Below are 20,333 nucleotides of genomic sequence, written 5' to 3' on the forward strand. Positions count from 1 at the left end.
GAGTGGAAGTCATGTCACCATTGACAGTAACGCTAATTTAGACCGAACGGCGGAAATCAAACGCCACTTCGGGACGTATTTATCTTGAAGAAATATAATATATGCAATAGCTACGACGGTATCGACGTACACGCTGTACGTTAGGCATGCATATGTTATCAACGAAATATCCGCCTAAACTTGCACCTTTATTTACGCTTTGACCATGTCCGCCTCGTGTGTACAGATTATTGCCACATCAGACTGATTGTGTTGGCTCGAAGATAGGAGCTGGACTCTGCTCGCCTTTAACTGGCTTACCGTGACTCAACGTTACAACCTAGACTGAGAATCCAACCGTCTGAACGATCCTGTGCCCAACTCATGTCTTAAATCAGGAAAGTAGTAGGATACAACACACGCCAATGGTGTCATCATGACGACTGAGTTCAAAAGGTGACCAGAGAAGGAAATACATGGCAAGACATGTAGCATGATATAAAACACTGCACCTCCGCATATAAATATCGCATCTCCACCAACCAACCTAGAAAGGCTCGACGACAAGCGTAAACTGCGTGTCCGCCTTCTCGCGAGCGCGTAGCGTCCGTGACTGAGGCTGTTTCCCTTTGTAGTCCACGCTCTCGTCATACCGGCCCTCGTCGAACTCCCTGCTATGGCGATCAAACGACATGCTGGAGCGCAACGACGCGGCCGAGGACGATCTCTTGTGGCTTCCGTGTGGCGCGTATGGACTTGGGGTTAGCAACCCCGCGCTTGGTGGAGGAGATGGATAGGATGAAGAGGTCGACAGCGGCGAGAGGGGAGGAATAGGCTGGGATGCCGATGCCGAGACATGGGAAATGTACGCGGGGTCCCATGCGCGAGGGCTTGGCCGCGACGGGATAGATGGCTTCGATGTAGAGGACGAGCGAGCGTAGGATGCGTTGTGTTGCTCTGCGCTGAACCCTGAGAGGCGCCGTTGGCCTTGCAGAAGGGTGACGTTCAGTCGACGCGGGTTGAAGAAAAACTGCGGAAGTGTGGTGACATGACAAGGGGTCCAAAATAGATAATCAGGAAGAAATACTCACAGTATTCCAATCATCGACCACCGTGCCCGGCTTTGGTCCACCCGACATGGCCTTGATCGCATTCTTGGCGCCGTCGAATACAAGACCGATAAGCCCGCCTGTGTTGATGTCAGCACAACATAACTAGACAAATATGCGGCAAACGGACCAAGTGGTGTATGTTCTCTGATCGCGGGCGCGACTCCCTTTACGACCATGTCACCCATTACACTCGCCGTCTTCTTGATGTCCGCCAAAAACCTGATTTGCATGTTAGTCGCGGGCTCGCATCAGTACTCAACTAGCAGAAGCGCACTTTTGCCAGTCCTCTCCTCTGATATCATGCGTTGCGAACGGGTGAGGGGCAAATGCGCAGGGTGGCGGGAGCTTCGGGAAGCCTTTGCTGAGATGCCCAGAGTGCGAGTGGAGCACGAGCGGAGGCTCAAACGGCGCGTAAGTTGTCGACGCATCGCGCGAGGGAGGAAGGCGGTTCCATGCCTGTGGAGGGCCCTGGGACGAAGACGCGATGGAAGAGCGAGAGGAGCCAGATGGTTGAGAATGCGGCTCCCATGCGTCGTATGGTGACGGGGGACGGGGGAAGTGGTTCTTGTCAACACTTTGTCTCTGGCCGGGATTCATTGGTAGGTCCTTGAGACCCATCGATGGGCTCAACCAAGGTGCGCTGGTCTGACGGTGCGGTCGGCTGGGTCCCGCGCCGCGGTCCTGGATGTCGTAGACGTCCGCGCTTCCTTGTCGTAAGCCAGGAGGAGCGTAGGAAACATCATTCCTGGTTTGATACGGAAAACTCGAAGGCTCTTCGTCGGGAGGTGCAAGCACGATCTGAGGTGGGGGTGCATGGGTTCCGCTTCCGGTCGAACGAGGCTGGGCAAATGCCTGCGAAGAATGGATTGAGCGGTCTAGTGAGGAGCTAGCATTCGTGAAGCGATAGCTGTTGGGTGGAGTAGTCTGGGATGAAGATGATGCAGAGGGGGATGGTTCGAGATTGTATGCAGGTGGCGGAAGTGCTTCGTCTCCTGGCCGGTTCTGCTGGCGCTCGCGTTGTATTTCGTCCGCCTTGGCTGGTTCGATGATCATCGTGGAATGAGGTGACCCCTACTGGAGGTGAATGATTATGGAGGAGGATCTATGTAATGCTGCGCATACAGCAAGTGTCGATACATGAATATGTTGGCCAATGACAAGCCAACGAACGATGAGGAGGCGATGATGCCTTGATGTCTAACCCCTGTCCCTCACTCAATCCTGTGCTCCCTGTGGGAAACACGCCAGCCAAGCCCTCTGCTCATTGCGCTCCCCCTTCACGCTCGCCGGCTCCGTCGACAGACACGATGTGGTCAGTCCTCGCCTTCTCATCCCCGACAAACACGTCCTGAAACACGCCTGTCCCCGATCATCAACCAAACCTCGATGATGTCGACAACTTGCAACACGACGTGGTTAGCAAACACATCCTCAACGCCCAGGTGTCCATCCGCGCGCCCTGCTGCAAGCAGTGGTTCGACTGCGCCGAATGTCACGCGGAGGCGGAAGACCATCGCCTCGCAAAGACAAACGAAATGGCGTTTATATGCAAAAAGTGCAAGAAGGCGTTTCGCAAAGATATGACCGCGTACGAGGAGAGCGACGAGTTCTGCCCTCACTGCGACAACCACTACGTACGCCCCCTTCTTTTCATTTTGCCTTTGTATTTTGGGGAATAGGGCTGCATCTGAATGCTAATCTGGTTTTGCTACTACAGGTTATAGATGCCAAGACGCCGCAGGCCGTGCTCGGCGTTGAGGGAGAGGACGCGCGCGTGGACGCACGGTATGTCGTCGTTTTCCCTCACGTAGTATATGCGCTTTTCGTCCAATCATACCCATCTATCCTCCGAACCAACGCACATTGTTCATTCTCACTTACGCTCAATTGTAGGATGCTCAAGGACGACCGGGTACGACAAGATCCAAAGCGGTCCCTGTTCGGCCAGGATTTCTCGGATCGGGTCGGCTGATTACTGTCCAAGCCACACCGCGCCCCCTGCCCGCGTTGGGCTACATCTCTACGCCGTTGTATACTATGTCTCACGGAGAAAATACACCAGTCTCGTGGTCTTCTTCCCCAGCCAAACTCTAGGTCACGCTGTTCACCTCCAAGTTATGTCGTTGACGCCGAGGATTTGAGATGCGATGCAAGCGTCTGTTAACGTTGTGGCTGGCGGTTCCGGCTGTATGTAAACCTTGAAGGTAAACACAGGGGTGGTCGTCGGCAATATCGGATATAAAGCCGACGCGATCCATTGGAGTCGATATTCATTCTTTCCTGTGCCTGATATATGTTACTCCTTTTCAAGGCATTCCCAGCATAGGCAGGTTACGAGGCCATAGCAAAAACTTCTGACAAAGTCGTCTTAGCATTGCTCGGCGCAAGGCCCTAGGGGAAGGCTACGACATCCACGAAAAGACATTTCAGTGTTCGGTAGATGTCAACTTTCTCCGTCCTCTCTTTATGACCATTTAATGATATTCTCTCTCTCTATACACCAATTCCGGATAGTAACTGCATACACTGGTGAAACGTGCGTTAGAGCCTGACGAAACGCGGGGTCTTCGCCGTACCTGTCAGCGATCGACGAGCCGCCTCGAATGTTTGAAATAACACCTCAGACAGGGATGATCGGCGAGAGCCGTGCCGTGCTGACGAGTCCTCCTCGTTCCACCACGAATGGAACACGTACGCAAACGAAACGTCATGCATTACCGGCAGCTGCGCCTTTGGTATGGGTGTAGAGCTCGGCCCCAAGCTTATCCATAGGAAAATGGTACCCCATGATGTACCACCTGACTTATAGGGACCCAGATAGTGCATTCAACGGTTATCCAGGCTTCTAGGGTATGTTCCACAGGAGTGTGATCTCACGATGACATACCTCGGATGCGTCCGAGGTTCGAGATACCGGACAAGGATCGCACTATATAACGTGTCCGAGTGATACGCTTTCATTGTTAGAGGCGCCTTATTCTGGTGCCCTTTCTTCAGCCGCACTCACACTCCTCGTCTTCGAGGAACGCACAATACGCACAACACGCGATGGCGAATCATGCATTGGACAACAACCCGCCCGCGGGCGACCGTCACATCACGACGCATGCGTCCGACTGGCTGTGGGCCGTCTTCGCGGTAATGCTCTTAAGTTTCCTCGGTGCTCTTTTGTGGAATCACTCGGTGCGTTCTCGGCGTTGTCTAACCCTGCTAGCGACATGCTGATGCGTTCGGATTTTTGCGACCGTTTTATAACAGAGAAAGCAAAGGACACGGCCGTTCCACCACATCCCCGTTATAGTGTTATGGGTGTCGACGCTCACATACTTCGCGCTGGCCTCTGATCTTGGGTACACCCTTACCCGCGCCGAGTTTAACGGTCAAGGGACCCGCCAAATTTGGGTGCGTTTTCCCCTAATGCACCCCTCTATTTGGTGCCCCCTATGACCATAGTTAAACGTCGCATATACAAATCTTATAGTGGGTTCGGTACATCCAATGGTTCATCAACGCACCCCTAATCCTCCTGGCGCTGATGGGCCTCACGGGCATGCTCGTGAGCGAGATGCTTACGACCATGTTCTTTGCATGGACGCTCGTCATCATGGGCCTCGTCGGCGCGCTCACGCGCAGCTCGTACAAGTGGGGCTTCTACGCATTTGGAGTATTCTCGCTGCTCTACCTGCTGTGGGTGTTGTTTTCCCCTCTGATAATGGTTTGATGCTCATAGTCATCTATTTGGCGTAGGTACCGTCTTTTCGCACACCATCGCCAGTACGGTTCCCGTAGCGGCTACACAGGCGCTCGTGACAGCGCCGGTGCGGGTGCCAACACTGGTACTGGTGCCGGAGCCGGAGCTGGCGGTGGCGGTAAAGGCATTTCGAAGCGCTTCTACCTGCTCGCGAGCTGGATCGCGCTCATTTGGCTCTTGTACCCGATCTGCTGGGGTCTCTCGGAGGGCGGGAACCGAATTACACCCACCTCGGAGATGGTATTCTACGGCATCCTCGATATCTTGTCCGGACCCGTCTTCTTCCTCGCGTACATGCTTATGTTCCGCGGGATGGACTATTGGAAGTTGGGGAGTGGCGGAGGTGACTCTGGTGCGGGGGGTGGGGGATTAGGTTCGGGCACGGGGGCTGGTGCGGGTGTGGGCGGTGCGAACACGAATGCTGCTGGCACGGGATCGGGGGCAGGAGGGTATGGTTCGAATGCTGCTGGAGGTGCGCCTGCAGCCAACTTTGGAGAGAAAGGGGCAGCCGCCAATGGTAATACGCAAGCAGCAGGTCATGTGTGAGATCTCTCTCTCGTCCGGCAGTGTCTCCTTCGATTTAAATCGATGGGCGCATGCGCCACCGGCTCATTCCCTTGGTTTATCTGTTTCCCTTCTCATTCGATACTAGCTTTTTTTTGTCCATCATTATTTCATCTGTAATTCTATACACGTCTGCCCGCTACCTTCGTATACTCTGTGTTTAAAATGCTCTATAAAGTCGAACGCGTAGCTATCAATTGCCAATGTAGATGTTGAAAAATTCGTCATTTTCGCTCTAAGCTCGCCGCCGAGGCAGTGCACTACGCCGGGAAATGTAACGAGTGCTACTGTCATGCCAACCGCAGTAGCCAGCAGAATTCGCACCCATGCTGCAGGTGGATTGGATTATACAATACAGAGGAATCGAGCACATCACCAATGTGTTTCAAGGGATTGCAAGGGTGTCGTATGGTGAAAGCGCCGCCGGATTAGGAGGTGTGCTATGAGGTGCGTTGAGCTTTATCGTCGATATCTTACTGGTGCTGACTCGAAGGAGCAACTGGCTGGGAGACGTGGTAAGTCTAGAAGGTTGCTTCATGACCTTGTTGAATTTGTGGGCCTGTCATCGCCTTCACATTATCGGCCGACGTCGAGATAAGATAAACGAGTTACCAGATGGGTGGATAAACCACCAGACGAGTCAGAAGCCCCGGGCCAAGGCTCGGGGAAATAGAAGCTATACAATAGAGAATCAGAAGCTAACTACGAGTACAGGAGCCACAGAAGTACTCCTAATGTATTTACTAGTATAAAAGAAGCGAAAAATCATACCGGAGCGCTGCGAACACCAGAAGACAAGTGTACATGGTAATGGGAACAGCACGAGATGACGAGTTCTACTTCGAGGTCATCACGTTTCGGGTGCGTCCTTGGACACATGTAACGAAAATGATTGCCTCAGAACTTATGTATAGGTTGAGGACGCGCTCTTTAGAGTGCCCCGGCACGTATTAGAAACGTCGTCGGAAGTCTTCCGCGACATGTTCCTTCTTCCCGTTGGAGTAGGTTCGGCGGAAGGAAAGACAGACAGACATCCTGTAGTCCTTGAAGGTGTATCGAGTCATACGTTCAAGCTCCTGTTGAAAGTATTGCTGGTCAGGTGAGTTGGATCCGTGGCGATTTAGGATGCGCTATCAGTGGTTGAAGCTCACCACCATGTATGAGGTCTGTCGCCCCCGAGAAGTTCTCGTATTCTATGGATGCATGGACGGCAGTATTGAAGCTTAGCGATCAGTGGGGCATGAGCAGCGTTCGCAAGTTCGTGTTGAGGAACTTGAACTCAAAAGAGTCAATGCTGGGTCCACTGGAGAAGGCAGGCTTAGCTCTGGAACTCGACATTAAGAGGTGGCTCGTCCCATCGCTTGAGGCATTGGCAAGAAGGGAAGAGCCGCTGTCGAGGGTGGAAGTGGAAAGACTTGGGATAGAGGCCGTGTTGAAACTAGCTGAGGTCCGGGAAAGCCTCATTGCTCGTAAGTATGGCGGAGTTGCTGTCGGGAAGAGAGAAGCCAAAAATCTAAACTTTAGGGAGAAAATCAGGGAAGTGTTCAGACAGGAACTGACCGAGTAGCTACGGTATTAGCCAACTGTAGCCCGCATCTGCATATGTCAGAACCTGTCGATACGCTGACATCCAGAAGTGATCCTTTGGTTGGTTGTGTGTTGACAATCATACCATGGGTCGTATTTGTGTGCAACAGTCTGCGACAACGCTCTGGGCGACCGTGGGAACATAGCGCCGCCGTCGGTAGCGGTGCCCACAGGAGCTGGCCACGACCGAGTCAACATGACATCGACAGCGCCAGGGCCAACACTGCAGTACAGCAAGCATCACCCTCGCAAATGTACAAAAACGCTCAACCATCCTGACGATCGTACCACCAATCTAGGATACTATCAAGCAGAATGATCCAGCAGAAGCTCAATTTCGGTCAGGCCAGCACCCCCAAGAACACTCCCCAACAGAGCCAGCATAGCAAGCAAAAGGACCGACTCAAGCAGATCGCAGACTCCACTCTCAGGGCTATCGAGGCTGGCCACATCACCATCGGCGACGTCTCGCACGACCTTAGCGCCAAAATCAGGTTCTCGACCCTCCACACCCTCTACTATCCCCCCGACTCCGACCTCTCCTCATGGAGCCGCAGCTCACCCATCAGCCGTCCCCATCAATCCCTCGCATCGCATCCACAGACAGAGTACTCCGTCCTCGAGATATCCACGCTCGACGGCGTGCGCCTGCTCAACCAACACACACGTTCGAGCTCCCCCGGCAGCTTCGGCCGCGTCGCGCTGCTCAACTTCGCTTCCGCCACCAAGCCCGGCGGCGGCTTCCTCTCGGGCGCGCAGGCGCAGGAAGAAAGCATCGCGCGCTCGTCGACGCTCTACCCCTCGCTCATCGCGAAGCCGGCCTCGCAGTTCTACGCGCTGCACGGCCGGGACCGCGCGGGCGGGTTTTACTATGACGCGATGATCTACACCCCGGGGGTCGTCGTCGTGCGGGACGACGCGGGCGGGTGGGTCGAGCCGGAGGAGGCGGACGTGTTGACGAGCGCGGCGGTCAATGCGGGCGATGTGCGGAATAAGAACAAGGTGCAGCGCGGGGAGCGGGAGATCGAGGAGAGGATCGTGGCGGCGATGCGCGAGCGGATGGGGCGCATTCTGTACCTGTTTGAGCTGCAGGGCGCGAGGAATCTGGTGCTGGGGAGTTTTGGGACGGGTGTGTTTAGGAATGATGTGGATGTCGTGGCGGCGTTGTGGGCTGAGCTCCTGTCGACCCGGTTCAAGGACTCGTTCGAGCGCGTTCTCTTTGCCGTGCTCGGGGCTGAGACGTTCAAGACGTTCAAGGAGACGTTTGAGAAGCGAATGAAAGTGCCTAGGTGATCGATGAGCCCGAGTTGTTATCACAGGGATTTAGGAGGAACAAGTAATGTATTTCTATGTCGATCTACTTCGACTTGCTCTAATGCAAACCGATCCACGAAAGCCATCGATGTCGATTGCGCATTTGCGCTGATTGCAACCCAATTGATTTCCCCCGCATCATCTTAATGTCCTGGGTCCTCGTATTTTTCCGCTTTGACGCTCTCAATGACCTTGGGTGGCGCACTGTACGTACTACAACGTATCAAGAGCTGTCTGCAAACCACGCGCGACCATGTTCACCCCCCGACTCGTCTCCAAAATCTGAATATGCGCGACTGGGACATTTTACGCGTGCTCGGCTGACACAGGCGCATGCTCTTACACCAAGATGACCAATTTTGATTCTTCCACTTGTTTGATGCGTAAAGGCGTGCGCTGCTGCCACGATGGGGTTCTGAATCAGCGTGAATGGCGCCGCCCTCAATCCTCAATATCAATCACCACGCGTCTTTCATGATTCTCGGTAGAGTCCGTTTGCTCCCAAGACTCTCTCAGCGCCGTCTCACGCGAAGGGTTCATTTCAGTCGGTGATGAAAACCGCAAGGGTGCTTTCCGGCTCGTCGTTAATAGCAGAGTCGGGCCGACGAGTTACATACTCTCGCGCATTGTTTCCCTCGTTCCGATGTGAGCGCGGCGGTGCATCAGGGAACGAGGGCGGTTATGTGACATGGTGCCGAGGTGGTGGTGAGTAGAGGGTTTGCTTTACCCGATACGAGCCAGGACGGTGTATCCTCTGACTTCCCCAGAAGTTCATGCTCCGAGTCTGAGAATGTACACTCTGAGAAAACTTCGATCGGAGATGAGCACGATAGGAAAGCACCAAGCGTTAGGGAGCAAGCTGCCCTAGGTTTCACATTACGCTCGATTGGATAGGGCTACGTCTGCTTTACCTTCTACCGCACGAGGCAGGATAATCGAGCGCAGCCTCCTGATGACCTGATGATGATCTAAAGGGTACTTGCTGCATGCCCATGTGTTCGACTGAATTGGGTTGAGCAAGCATATTCGCTTTCTGACCCTTGCCTGTGTCCTCGGATGGAGTTCTTATGTACTGATTGAGAGGGCAGTGAGGGCGATAGGCGACTTCATGTTGATTTGCTTCCGTGCGAGTAGGTGGAAGCTGGAAGAGACCACTCAGGGGCTATTGGAGACGCGGGAGACGGACGTGTTTGTACAGCTCTTGACGGAAACAAACACCTTGTCCATTGTCATCGTCCTGTTTACTCAACAAACCACGAAGGATGGCAAGGATCATTAGAAAGTGCAGCGTGTTTCATGAAGGGCCCAGACGCTGGACGACAATAGCGGACACGAGGCTTCAACACGTGTAGCGCTCTATCTACCCACCACTGCTTTCGGAAAACCTATATCTTGCTTTCCTGCCCATTTTTCTCTCTCGAACCCAACCCAACTTCCCTCCCTCCTCCCCCCTTCCCCATCTCCCTCCCTCTCAATCTCAGGAAGAGACGAGCATGTACGGCGTAGAACATGGCGTCTCGCGGGTTGTCCGCCACAAGGAGTTCTACATCCGCGGCGGTGACATGACGGTCCTCGTGAGTACACATTTTTCGTCGCATTCGCCTCCATGTGCTTCGATGTCTCGGATCTGACACGCCTTGCGTACCTCAGGTCGAGAACCACCTGTATCGCATACACTCGTACTTCTTCGAGCGTGAATCCCTGTTTTTCCGTAACAAATTTGCAACCGCATCCGAGAGCGGCGAGGATCGCCTGGGCGCCTCGGAGGAGGCGCCATACTCGCTGGAGGACGTCAAGAGCGAGGACTTTGCCCGGTTTCTTTGGGTGTTCTACAACCCGTAAGTCGATCATCGCTCTGCGGCACCATCGGTGCTATCAGGCGCTTACTGATAACTCCACTTAGCAAATACGGGCAGTACGATGCACCACTCGATTGGTGGCTGAGTATACTTCACCTCGCCACCCGGTGGCAGTTCGACGGTGTCAAGGAGCTCACCATCGCCGCGCTCGAGCAGATCGAGATCGAGGGCGTCGAGAAGATCGCCATCTACCACAACTACAACATCAACAAGCACCTCCTCGTTCCTTCTTACATGGCCGTATGTCGGCGGGAGAAGCCGCTCTCACTTATGGAAGGCTCCAAACTCGGCATGGAGACTGTCCTCCGCATCGCCGAGGCGCGCGAGCGTCTCCGCCAGCAGGCGATGGAGAGCGGCGTCCGCTCGCCGACGTACGAGGACTTTGGGGACGACGAGACCGAGAAGCTCGTCCGCGAGCTCTTCCAGGTCACCGGCCGCTCGCCGACGGTCCCCTCGACGAGCAACATCAACCCCAACTACGGCGGTAGCGGCGGGGCAGCGCCGTCCTCGCCTGAATATGGCTCCGTTTCGAGCGACAAGGGCGGGCGCGGCAACGGCTCGCGGTCCGTCAGCATGGACGTCCGGACACCGTCGCCCTCGCCCGGCCCGGCGCCGCTCCAGACGAACATGAAGAACACGTCCAGCGGCCCGCAATCGTTCACCGGCTCCGGCATGATGATGTCCAAGGAGCCCTCGGAGGGACCCTCGCTGTTCGGGCCTAGCTCAAACGGCGGCGGCCCCAACTCTATCTTCCAGGTCGGCCCCAACGGCAGGTCGCGGCAATCTACTGGTGAGCACGCACCGGTGAACTAATTCCCTCTTTTGCGCTTCTGACGCCTGCTCATCTTGTCCCGTGCATTGTCAAATGGCAGGAAACAGCAGATGAGGCGCGCCGCCGCGCAGTGGGGCCTCTCGCGCCATCGATGTCGGTGCCGGTGTCGGCCCTAGAGGTGCCCGAACGCGAACGCGAACGCCAACCCCTGCCTGCTGAGCCTGCGACTATATCTAACTCTGTATCTGTACCTAAACTGAAAAAATCCAAGAATGCAAAGTCCAAGTCGAAACTCTCTCAATCGTCTGCTCCTCCTTCCGATGCCGCGCCGCCTGAAGCTGAAGCTGAAGTCGCCCGGGGGCCCGAAGCCGCAGCGCAGCGTCCCCAGCTTGAGATCGCCCAGCCCGCTCACTCTCCCTTGCTAAACACCCAAGCTGCTCCTGAGCCTAGTCGTCAGCTCCAGCATCACCACCAGCGCCGGAATTATGTTCCGCCTACTCCCGTTTCTGGGCCCCCGCCGCGGGTGCATGTCTTTGAGCCTACGCCCCCGCCGTCTGCTGTTGAGCCTCAGGCTCGCTCTAGAGCGTTCCATTCCAGTCTTCCCCCCGTTGTTATCCCCGCTTTCGAATCTGAACACCAGCCCGTCGTTATTCCCGCTCCCACTCCCGAACACCAGCCCACACAAGAAGCTTCCGAGCCTCGGATTGTCTCGACGCCGACGACACCGCGGCGGCCCGCTGAGGAGCCGGCGCAGCCTGAGCCGTCGTCGCCTGTAGGAGTAGCTTCACCACCCCCACCTGTCCCGGCGAAGCTCGAGTCTGAAGCTGAGGTCGAGCATGTGGCTGTCACTGAACCTCCCGCTGAGCCCGTCGTCGAGCCTGTGGCCATCGCTGACCCCGTCGTCGAGTCTCCGATTGAGCTGCCACCGGCTGTGGTCGCCGCTCCCATGGCGCCTGCGGAGGCGGCGGCTGAGGACTCGGAGGGGCTTGACGTTGAGCCACCTGTCGAGGTCGTGGCTGAAGAGCCTCTTGTCGTCGTTGCGGCTGCTGAGGTTCCGGCTGGCGCTGCGACTGAAGAACCTGCTGTTGTCGCCGCCAAGATCGCGGTTGGCGCTGCGACCGACGAGGCTCTGGTCGACCTTACGTCTGAGGTCCTACCTGAGACCACGAGCGGAGAACCTGTGGCCGAAGCTCCTGCCGTGGCCGTACCCGAAGCTGAGGCTCTGGCTGAAGCTGCGGCCGAGGCCACCAAGATCGACGAGGCTGAAGCGGCTGTTGAGGTCTCAACTGAGACCCCCGCCGATGCTGCTGCTGAAGCCATGAACGGTGTCTCGACTGAGGCTCCCGCTGGGGATGCTGCTTCTGAGGCCACAGAGGAGCCTGCGGCCGACGCTGCCGTTGCTCCTACTGAAGGAGACGTGGCCGACGCTGCCGTCGCCTCAACTGAAGCAGCTGCGGAAGCCGCGCCTGACGCGTCCGCCGACGCCGTCACTGAAGCCGCTACCGACGCACCTACGGAAGCCGCGGCCGACGCGCTCGCTCAGACCTCCCATGAAGGTAACGGCTGGGGCCTCGACGAGGAGCCGGCGCCTGAGGCTTCTGTTGAGGCTGCGACCGGAGCGCCTGTTGAGCCTACCGCGGAGGCCTTGCTCGACGCTACCGTCGAGGGTCCTGCTGATGCCGAGACACAGGCGCCAGCTGAGAACGCGCCCGAGGTTCCTGCGGAATCCGTGGCGGAGGTGCCGAGGGAGGAGGTTGCAGTTGCCGAAGCCGCGCCTGAAGAGCCCGTTGAGCTCTCTTCCGAGGCCAAGCCTGAGGACGCAGCGGAGGTTAAGGAGGACGTTGAGGCTGAGGCTCCCGATACGGCCGAGGCTGACGCTAAGGCTGAGGGTCTCGCTGAGGCTACGAACGAGGTTGAGGAGGGTGTTCCGGCGGTGTCTTCGACTGAGCCCGGTGTGAATGGCGCGACCGAGGTTCCCGCTGAGGCTTCCGCGGACGCTGTCTCAGAGGTCAAGACCGAGGACAAGGCTACTCCGGCTGAGGTCGTAGCTGAGAACAAGGCTGCGTCAGTTGAGGTCGTGGCCGAGCCTGAGGTCAAGGCTAAGGAGGAGAAGACCGAGAGCGACAACAAGATGGAGGGCATCGACATTATGGCGCAGGATGCCGCCCAGGCTCCAGGAACTGATGGCGACAAAAATACCGACGGCGCTGGCGCCGACAAGCCAGAGGTGGACGACGCGGCGGCAGCGGCGACGAAATCTGAGGAGCTCGAGAAGACGGCGACGGAAACTTCTACTAAACCACTACTTGACGTTGACACTACCGTAGAGCAAACACAGACGGAGGCGAAGAATGACGATGAACCTCTTGATCCTGACAGCGCGGTGGTGAAGACGGAGCCGGGGACGCCGGTGGAAGGCGATGAGAAGAAGAAGAAGAAGAAGAAGAAGACGAAGGAGGTGAACCCGCTCGAGGCGATCAAGCAGCAGGACGTGTTGGACTCGAGTGCACCCGCGAGCCCGACGCAGTCCGAGGGCGGGGAGAGTGCGCAGGCTAGTGAGTGCCCCGTCTTCGCCTAACCACTACTAGGCGAGATATTAACCACGCCGTTATTTCCTTAGGTGCTGAGGGGAAGAAGAAGAAAAAGTCGGGGAAGGGGAAGAAGAAAAAGGAGGCTGCAGACTCGTAGTAGAACCGTCGTTACTTTTCGCTGCCTGATTTTGATTTTCGACATGTATGTGCGAATACAGTCTGTCATCGATCGTGATAGAACTTCTGCGCAACCTTGTCGTGACTAGGCGGACACACAAGCCCAACAAAAACCAACTGAAATGCCATGCTACAGCGACACGAACCCCGAATCTCATACGTGTCGGTGAACGGGGTCTCGATCTTTCTGACATAACGACGACACCGCAATCCATGGCCCAGGTCCCTGGGCAAGCTCAGAACTGAAGTCAACACACGAGCGAGCTACGATTTGCCTCTAATCTTACCGGGCCCCAAAACCCTGGCAGACTCGTGTCAGCCTCGAGGCGGAGAATCAAATCCAGAACCAAGAGCCTCCGGTGACATGAGGCATGATAAACTACGACTGATAGCTCACCGATATCTAATCTGGACTGAGGTGGACTCCAAGTCTGGCGTATCAACGCCAGCAATCTCTAGAGGGAGAGGGTTGAACGTTGATCCTCGTCGACCGTGGCTTTGGGTAAATTACGCGTGGCGTTCCGTGCAACGTGCATCTGTAGGCCTTCCGTCGTGCCACTAGTACACGGATCCTAGGTGAGAACGAGAACATCAGCTCTACCGTAATTGATCAAGCCCGCAATAGCACATGACGGGCCCAGTCATGGCGAATACGGCAAAAGCTTGATAAGGGCTACTTAGGTCGCCGCACAAAGAAGGAAGGTTCCGGGGGGGAACATACCCGGCACTCAGGCTAGGACATCCAGGGGAAGTGATACCACCTGGCATGAGGCTTCTGGGCCCACATCAAACAGGATACTATCTAATCAGGAAATATGGAAGTTTATATTGAATGGCGGTCCTTGTTGGTACTCGGACGACACCTTTAAAAAGCGTCAGCTCGGCGAGGAAGTCTCTCCGACCCTTCTCATTCCCCCACCTTGACCACCATTCTCGCGCAGCGCAAGTGCACCGCTATCTGTCGCTCTCTCCCGCGCTGTCGAACGGGTCCATGCCAGTAGCTTCAAGCACCATGTCTGGAGAGCAGTTCTCCAGGTACCGCCGCCATCACCAGTACTTTCTCCGCGGCGGTGACGTCAGATTCATCGTACGTTTCTTCATTATCATAAGGCGGATGTTCAGGCTGACGAACGAATAGGTCGAAAACACACTTTTCCAAGTGCACAAGTTCTTTTTTGAGCGGGAGTCGCAATTCTTCGCCAAGATGTTCTCAGCGCCACCAGACAGCGCGAAAGCCGACGCCTACATCATCAAAAAGGTCAAAGCAGACGACTTCGCCCAGCTGCTGTGGGTGTTTTACAACCCGTGAGTACTAGTTGCTGTGTTTTTACATGAAACTTAACCTTAACCTAAACCTAACTGCTCCATTGTCGCCACCGCCCGAAATGGCACACAGGCGTTACTCGCTATACGAGGCCACCGTCGACGAGTGGCTCGTCATCCTCGACCTCGCCAAGTCGTGGGGATTCCAGGAGATCGAGACGCTCGTGATCCGCGAGCTCGAGGAGCAGTCCATGGATCCGGTCGACAAGATCGCCATGTACGACAAGTACGGCGTTGACAGGCGCTACGTCGTCCCCGCCTACGCGCATCTCGCCAGCCGGCCCAAGTACCTCAGCCGGGAAGAGGGCAACAAGCTCGGGCTGCGCGTTGTCATTGACGTGAACCATATCCGCGAGGATGCGCTCAGGAGTGCGGCGTCCTCTGGTGGATCGAGCGGGATCACTCCGACGAGCGCGGATCTGGAGCAGAGTATGCTCTTTGACCTTGTCGAACGGCATTTGGGACTGCCGTCGGGTTGTGGTACGCCGAGTCCCAAGACACCGGTGCGTTCCTTCGTGGTTGAGGCAAACTCAGTGGCTAAAAAGCGTTGCAGGGCCTAAAACTCAAAGGAGGCCTCCTTCCTGTCCCAAAGAACGTGAAAAGCCCATCGGAAACGACAGAGGCGAAAGAAGTGAGTGGCGTCCAACAAGATGGGGAACATGTGCGGAGACGTCATACGCAGGACGAACAACAAAACCAAGACCCAGCTAAGACAACGACAACGACAACGACGCCGGCAACAACCCCTGCGCCACCGCCACCGCCAAAGGCGACAAAGTCGTCGCCAGGACCCGCGCAGGACGAGGCTGCCAAAACAGACGTGAAACCAGACGTGGGGCGCGGCAATCAGAAGCAGAAGCAGAAGTCCGTGCCAGTAAGTGCGCGCCGACGCTGACATCCAGTCTTGGTGACGAAGTAGTTTCCCAACAGAAGATACGCACCTCCTAGCAGGTCGCGAAGCCGGCACTCCACCGGCAGCGACGTCGATGTCTTCTATGACGCACTCGAATGACTGGATATATGGCATGTTAATTAGTGTACTTTTATTCGTATGTTTGTATGATCGTTGAGCGTAACCTTACTGTAAGAGTAATGTCAGCGTGTTTCTTGCTCTTTTGAATCATAGCCATGGCGGGAGCGCACCATGAAGACGAAGAACAGAGTCTACTTCGGTGGTGTGCAAACTCTAGGACGTCTTGAGCCCCTCCTTCTCGAGCTCCTTCCGCACTGAAAGAACATCAGAACGCGCATATAAGGATAAATCAAATAGGTACGTACGCATGTCAAGATCCCTCTGCTCATACTCATCCGACCGCGTCTGATCCACCACTGACTGCCTGCGCCCCCACAGCACCTCCAGCCATCCCATCTCGCCCGCAGCCGCTGATGGCCCGTTGTACAGCCCCTTCGAGCCCGACGCGAGCTGCCTTAGCTTCGCCACCTCCTGCCCCGAGATGGCGTCGTCCGAGCGCAGCCGCGCGGCGAGGTCCTCGAGAATGGAGACGTGCGCCTGGATGCGCGCGCGGTCTTCTTCGGCGCACTTGCGTTGCCAGAGGGAGTGAATTGATATCGATGTTATCGCGGTTGCATAGAGTGCGCGCAATGTCGTCGGTTCTTGTCATGTTAATGTCGGGCCAGTTCGAATGTTTGAACGTGTCTTTAAGCCCCTATTCATTCTCGGCACAGCCACACTTAAAGCCCAGTGAAAAGTCCATATTGGATTATTCTTTGAGGTTTTGAATAAAAGTGATTATTAATCTTTAAACGCTCTTCGGATTCTTTAAAACACGTACTATTCATTAAAACGACTTGAGCTTGTGCCCCAATAGGTGTTTTAAACAATTCCTCAAAAGACTTTAAAGACTGGCAAAAAACGGTCATCGACCATTTGATTTCTCGGTAGGGACAGTACAGGTTCTTTAAAATGACATAGAATGTTTTAAAAGCGACCCGAAATCAATAAAAACAGCGGGAGTTTGCGCAAAGAATAAGGCAAGCGTGCAAAGAATAGCAAATGATGGCAATGAAAGCAGTGAATCGGTAAAAACAGCGAAGAGAAGCGAATGTCGGCTTAGCAAGCGGGAGAGCTGATGTTGGCGTGGCGTATGTCAGACTGACAGCATAGTGCGCGAATGACCTGTAAGCAAGCAAAATCATTAGTAAAAAGCCCAAGTTTGATGAACGTGTTAAGTACGTGCACTGTCGGATCAAGCAAGAGGTGTCGTTCTCTCTTCATCGGAAGTATCCTGTCATTTTTGCATTAAAGGTGTTAGTTTCAGCGTAGATATCCGGCAGACAGAGTCACCTTTAACTCTACAGCGCTCTCCCTCACCGACTTCCAAGCCTTGTTGAAGCGTGCCTCCATGTATGGCACGTTTGTTGGGTCATTGATCCAGGCGCGAGTGAACTCCCATCTATACATTGTAGGGTTAGATAGGTAGATAACGAATAGACATATGTACTTGGGGGAGAGATCGTCTTCGGAATGACAAGGAGCTTGCCGCCCTGCCCAGTCGTCGACGTCCGTGCAGTGTCCGTGGCATCTGCAGCCCCCACAGGAGAGCACGGTGTCGAACTCACCACATCTGGCGGGGGAGCTTCGACGTTCTCGGCTGGCGTGGCAGTGGCGGTGCTCGTCGCGAGAACCGCGCTAGTGTCCTCGATCGGAGCGAGAGTCGCGCTCCTGTCCTCGAGGCTTATGACAGGGGCGTCAGCAATCGTGCTAGCGGCGGCGGGCAGCGTCACGTCAGATGCGGTGGGGGCTTCGGTGGGCAGCTCCGGCGCCTTCGCGGAGAGTATGATGGTGGGCGCAGGCATTGGAGGCAGGCACACCTTCTTTTGCTTGCTCTTGCCCTTGGTCACTTTGGGCCCGACTTCGGCGGTGTTGTAAGGGGAGGGAAGGCTTTATAATCAATGGCCGCGATCATGTCGAACCTAGAAACATGTTTTAGTATTGATACCAATGCGCCGGAATAACACTTACAAAGGGCTAGAGAGTGAATTGCCCGAAGGCATCTCGGTCCCGACGCGGACACGGAGCTTGGCAGGGACGACGTAGAAGCGGTTGAAGGCACCAAGTCTGGCACTGAAGCCGTTCGCGCGCGCTTCGACGAACCAGGCTTGGCAGCCGGCGAAGAGCTTCTCTTGGTGAGAAAAGCTGGAGTAGGCTTGCATGCGATGGGTGAAATGGAGGCATGGAAAAGAGGTCATTGATACGAGCGAAGGGAGGAAAAGACACGACGCAGCTATTTGTGCATGTCAAGCCAAATTCCATTTATCTGCTTCTCGGGTTTCTTCTATCTTTGTCCCTTGTTATGACGTCAAAACACTGGACTTCAGCATTCCAAAAGTCTTCGCCACAAGATGTGGTGCTCCTCCGAGCCCAAAGACCATATCAGACGTTCACAGAGTAAGAAGAGTACCAAAGTGAGAGATATAATGAAGGTGCCTGGGCTCCTGGCGCGTCCGGCGATGCCCTTTGTGCGAGTTGTGGCAAGTGCTTTTGTGGACGAGTTTTGATAGGTCTACGAGAGTAGGGACACAGAATTAACATGATGAGTACTTGATCGATGCTACTACTTGTTCCATTGTACACCAGGCTGTTACACTGAAGCGGAAGCCCTGTGGGGAGGCATGCACAATGTAATCAGGGACTTAGACGATTTGATGACTTTGCCTGAGCCTGCCTTGGCCTGGGTCGGCCGAATTTCAAAAGTATCGTGCTAAGAAGCATTCTGAGGCCTTCTCATTAGCTAATAAGGCTAGGCTCTGGTCACACCTTGGCTTTTATTATACAGATAGCTGTTTTAAAGTACAGAGACACCTTTAAAGAGCGGTAAAGTATGGAGCAGAACGGACTTTTCACTGGGCTTAAAGACCGGCCCGAGCGGACACAGTCGAACTCAACGTTCAACGTTAGCCTCGTCCACCACGTCCACCCCTCTCCTCATGCCCATCCCATACTATCTCCCACATGTAAAGTAGTGTTTGGGTATACAGCTACCAATAATATACGTAGATGAACGGTGCATTAATGAGATCCCTCAGTACAGAAGTCAACATGCCTTTGCTGGAACCAGCAGGCACCGACAGAGTATGTCGTGCGCGTGGGGAGCCTAAGCAGAGTTCCGTGTACGACTCCCCATATTACTGCACAGCATAAGCATGGGAGGTTGAGTTCAATTTAGAGGTACGCACTGCTCTGGGCTGTATCGGCCCTGTACGGAGCTTTGGTCCCTCCAGTGGTTTTGCCTTTATCCCAAAGCGTGCTATCAGCGCTTTCGCCACCTCGCCACCTGCAGCACGCTCCCCCTTGATCAACGCGTGCTCCGTCTGCATATACATCGATATCACGCTCGCGTCCGTCTGCTTCAGGTCCAGCCGTAGGTCGTTAATACCGGGCTGCGTCGTCAGAGAGATGCGCGAGCGGGGATAGATGTATGCGCGCGACCCCGAGTTGCCGAACGTCTGCACGAAAACGTGGGGAGGGCCGGATCCGCGCGTTGAGGATGGTGTGCCAGAGGATTGAGGCTTATATGGCGTGACCCAGAATTTACGGACGGAGCGCCCACTAGCGCCCAAGAGCATCGATATGAACAAAGAGCAGAAGCCGGTTTGTGCGGCGATCATGCCGAGGCGCTGCCATGTCGGACGGAGGACCCACTGGGGGGGTTCGGAGTCGGACGGTTCGCTGCTGCGTGGCTTCGGGTCTGGTTCAACGCGCATTGTCCAGTGTGTCCACGTCAATTCGGCGCCGACAACGCTACGCGTCGACGGGGAGCTGTTAGTTCAGACCCGAGGTAAAGGAAGCAGGAGACGCACGCAGTCACCACGCTAGCAAACATAAAAGGCCATGCAAAGCGCACGAGGAGCGGTGCTTTTGTCTGCTGGTAGAACGGGGTCCCGAGGCTTTTGACGTCGACCTTGTCGTGTTTCCGGACGAGGTCTCCCCAGGTGTTTCGAAGCTTATGTATGATTATAGTTGCTGCCATGTTGCTGTGTAAGATTCGCTCAGGAAGGTATAGACGCTATGTCGAAAGTAAAGATGCGTGAAGGGCAGGAGACGCGCCCTCGACGTGCAGAGCGGAGGAGTAGAGCGAGTACATCGCGGTCGCGGTGAAAGCGGCTGGACGGACCGCGCCGTCGGATTTCGGAACGTGCAAAGCCCCTATCCGAGGCTCCAAGTTGCGCGTTGGCAAGTCCAAAGTCCGACATCCTCTCTTTCCTTGCTTAATCTCACTTTGTTCACGCAACGAACTACGCCTGACACAGATGAATGGCTTTTTTCAAGGAATGTCTATGACAAACGCTCTAAACTCAGGGTTACATCATTCTATTGAGACTCGTTGACGTATCGAGTCTCAA

The 20,333-nt window shown here is 55.3% G+C and overlaps 11 protein-coding genes across 11 annotated transcripts; 7 read left to right on the forward strand and 4 right to left on the reverse strand.

The window, feature by feature from the left end:
- Positions 1 to 358: 358 nt before the first annotated feature.
- Positions 359 to 2,149, reverse strand: CONPUDRAFT_165841 (uncharacterized protein). The gene is made up of 4 exons (XM_007771067.1): positions 1,366 to 2,149; positions 1,219 to 1,310; positions 1,071 to 1,168; positions 359 to 1,009 (listed from the first exon to the last, which is right to left on the reverse strand). Exons 1-4 carry the CDS (start codon positions 2,142 to 2,144, stop codon positions 527 to 529), a joined length of 1,452 nt encoding a protein of 483 aa, XP_007769257.1. The 5' UTR covers positions 2,145 to 2,149; the 3' UTR covers positions 359 to 526.
- Positions 2,150 to 2,339: 190 nt separating this feature from the next.
- Positions 2,340 to 4,045, forward strand: CONPUDRAFT_124989 (uncharacterized protein). Its single transcript, XM_007771068.1, has 4 exons — positions 2,340 to 2,403; positions 2,512 to 2,725; positions 2,809 to 2,876; positions 2,985 to 4,045. The coding sequence occupies exons 1-4, from the start codon at positions 2,399 to 2,401 to the stop codon at positions 3,061 to 3,063; spliced, it is 366 nt and encodes a 121-aa protein (XP_007769258.1). The 5' UTR covers positions 2,340 to 2,398; the 3' UTR covers positions 3,064 to 4,045.
- Positions 4,046 to 4,139: 94 nt separating this feature from the next.
- On the forward strand, positions 4,140 to 5,564 carry CONPUDRAFT_165843 (family A G protein-coupled receptor-like protein; the record flags this gene model as incomplete). The annotated part of the gene is made up of 4 exons (XM_007771069.1): positions 4,140 to 4,274; positions 4,350 to 4,493; positions 4,573 to 4,778; positions 4,839 to 5,564. 4 exons carry the CDS (start codon positions 4,140 to 4,142, stop codon positions 5,386 to 5,388), a joined length of 1,035 nt encoding a protein of 344 aa, XP_007769259.1. The 3' UTR covers positions 5,389 to 5,564.
- A 756-nt stretch (positions 5,565 to 6,320) lies between these two features.
- Positions 6,321 to 6,973, forward strand: CONPUDRAFT_57507 (uncharacterized protein; the record flags this gene model as incomplete). The annotated part of the gene is made up of 2 exons (XM_007770855.1): positions 6,321 to 6,500; positions 6,587 to 6,973. Coding segments are annotated over 2 exons (567 nt in total), but the record flags the coding sequence as incomplete, so codon positions are not given.
- Positions 6,974 to 7,389: 416 nt separating this feature from the next.
- Positions 7,390 to 8,259, forward strand: CONPUDRAFT_43093 (uncharacterized protein; the record flags this gene model as incomplete). The annotated part of the gene is made up of 1 exon (XM_007770792.1): positions 7,390 to 8,259. A coding segment is annotated over one exon (870 nt), but the record flags the coding sequence as incomplete, so codon positions are not given.
- A 1,541-nt stretch (positions 8,260 to 9,800) lies between these two features.
- Positions 9,801 to 10,979, forward strand: CONPUDRAFT_57380 (uncharacterized protein; the record flags this gene model as incomplete). The annotated part of the gene is made up of 3 exons (XM_007770846.1): positions 9,801 to 9,881; positions 9,958 to 10,145; positions 10,211 to 10,979. The coding sequence occupies 3 exons, from the start codon at positions 9,801 to 9,803 to the stop codon at positions 10,977 to 10,979; spliced, it is 1,038 nt and encodes a 345-aa protein (XP_007769036.1).
- Positions 10,980 to 11,602: 623 nt separating this feature from the next.
- CONPUDRAFT_137557 (uncharacterized protein) lies at positions 11,603 to 13,686 on the forward strand. Its single transcript, XM_007771070.1, has 2 exons — positions 11,603 to 13,493; positions 13,559 to 13,686. Exons 1-2 carry the CDS (start codon positions 11,885 to 11,887, stop codon positions 13,624 to 13,626), a joined length of 1,677 nt encoding a protein of 558 aa, XP_007769260.1. The 5' UTR covers positions 11,603 to 11,884; the 3' UTR covers positions 13,627 to 13,686.
- Positions 13,687 to 14,563: 877 nt separating this feature from the next.
- On the forward strand, positions 14,564 to 15,994 carry CONPUDRAFT_82586 (uncharacterized protein). Its single transcript, XM_007771071.1, has 5 exons — positions 14,564 to 14,733; positions 14,785 to 14,951; positions 15,043 to 15,472; positions 15,523 to 15,843; positions 15,900 to 15,994. Exons 1-5 carry the CDS (start codon positions 14,659 to 14,661, stop codon positions 15,915 to 15,917), a joined length of 1,011 nt encoding a protein of 336 aa, XP_007769261.1. The 5' UTR covers positions 14,564 to 14,658; the 3' UTR covers positions 15,918 to 15,994.
- Positions 15,995 to 16,251: 257 nt separating this feature from the next.
- Positions 16,252 to 16,563, reverse strand: CONPUDRAFT_34734 (uncharacterized protein; the record flags this gene model as incomplete). The annotated part of the gene is made up of 1 exon (XM_007770785.1): positions 16,252 to 16,563. A coding segment is annotated over one exon (312 nt), but the record flags the coding sequence as incomplete, so codon positions are not given.
- Positions 16,564 to 16,995: 432 nt separating this feature from the next.
- Positions 16,996 to 17,843, reverse strand: CONPUDRAFT_82587 (uncharacterized protein). The gene is made up of 4 exons (XM_007771072.1): positions 17,432 to 17,843; positions 17,275 to 17,383; positions 17,168 to 17,215; positions 16,996 to 17,106 (listed from the first exon to the last, which is right to left on the reverse strand). Exons 1-2 carry the CDS (start codon positions 17,784 to 17,786, stop codon positions 17,298 to 17,300), a joined length of 441 nt encoding a protein of 146 aa, XP_007769262.1. The 5' UTR covers positions 17,787 to 17,843; the 3' UTR covers positions 16,996 to 17,106; positions 17,168 to 17,215; positions 17,275 to 17,297.
- Positions 17,844 to 19,115: 1,272 nt separating this feature from the next.
- On the reverse strand, positions 19,116 to 19,598 carry CONPUDRAFT_90556 (uncharacterized protein; the record flags this gene model as incomplete). Its single annotated transcript, XM_007771073.1, has 2 exons — positions 19,116 to 19,118; positions 19,167 to 19,598. 2 exons carry the CDS (start codon positions 19,596 to 19,598, stop codon positions 19,116 to 19,118), a joined length of 435 nt encoding a protein of 144 aa, XP_007769263.1.
- Between the last annotated feature and the right edge of the window lie 735 nt (positions 19,599 to 20,333).

The sequence above is a fragment of the Coniophora puteana genome (assembly GCF_000271625.1).
Source record: "Coniophora puteana RWD-64-598 SS2 unplaced genomic scaffold CONPUscaffold_7, whole genome shotgun sequence".
Classification (NCBI taxonomy): Eukaryota; Fungi; Basidiomycota; class Agaricomycetes; order Boletales; family Coniophoraceae; genus Coniophora; species Coniophora puteana.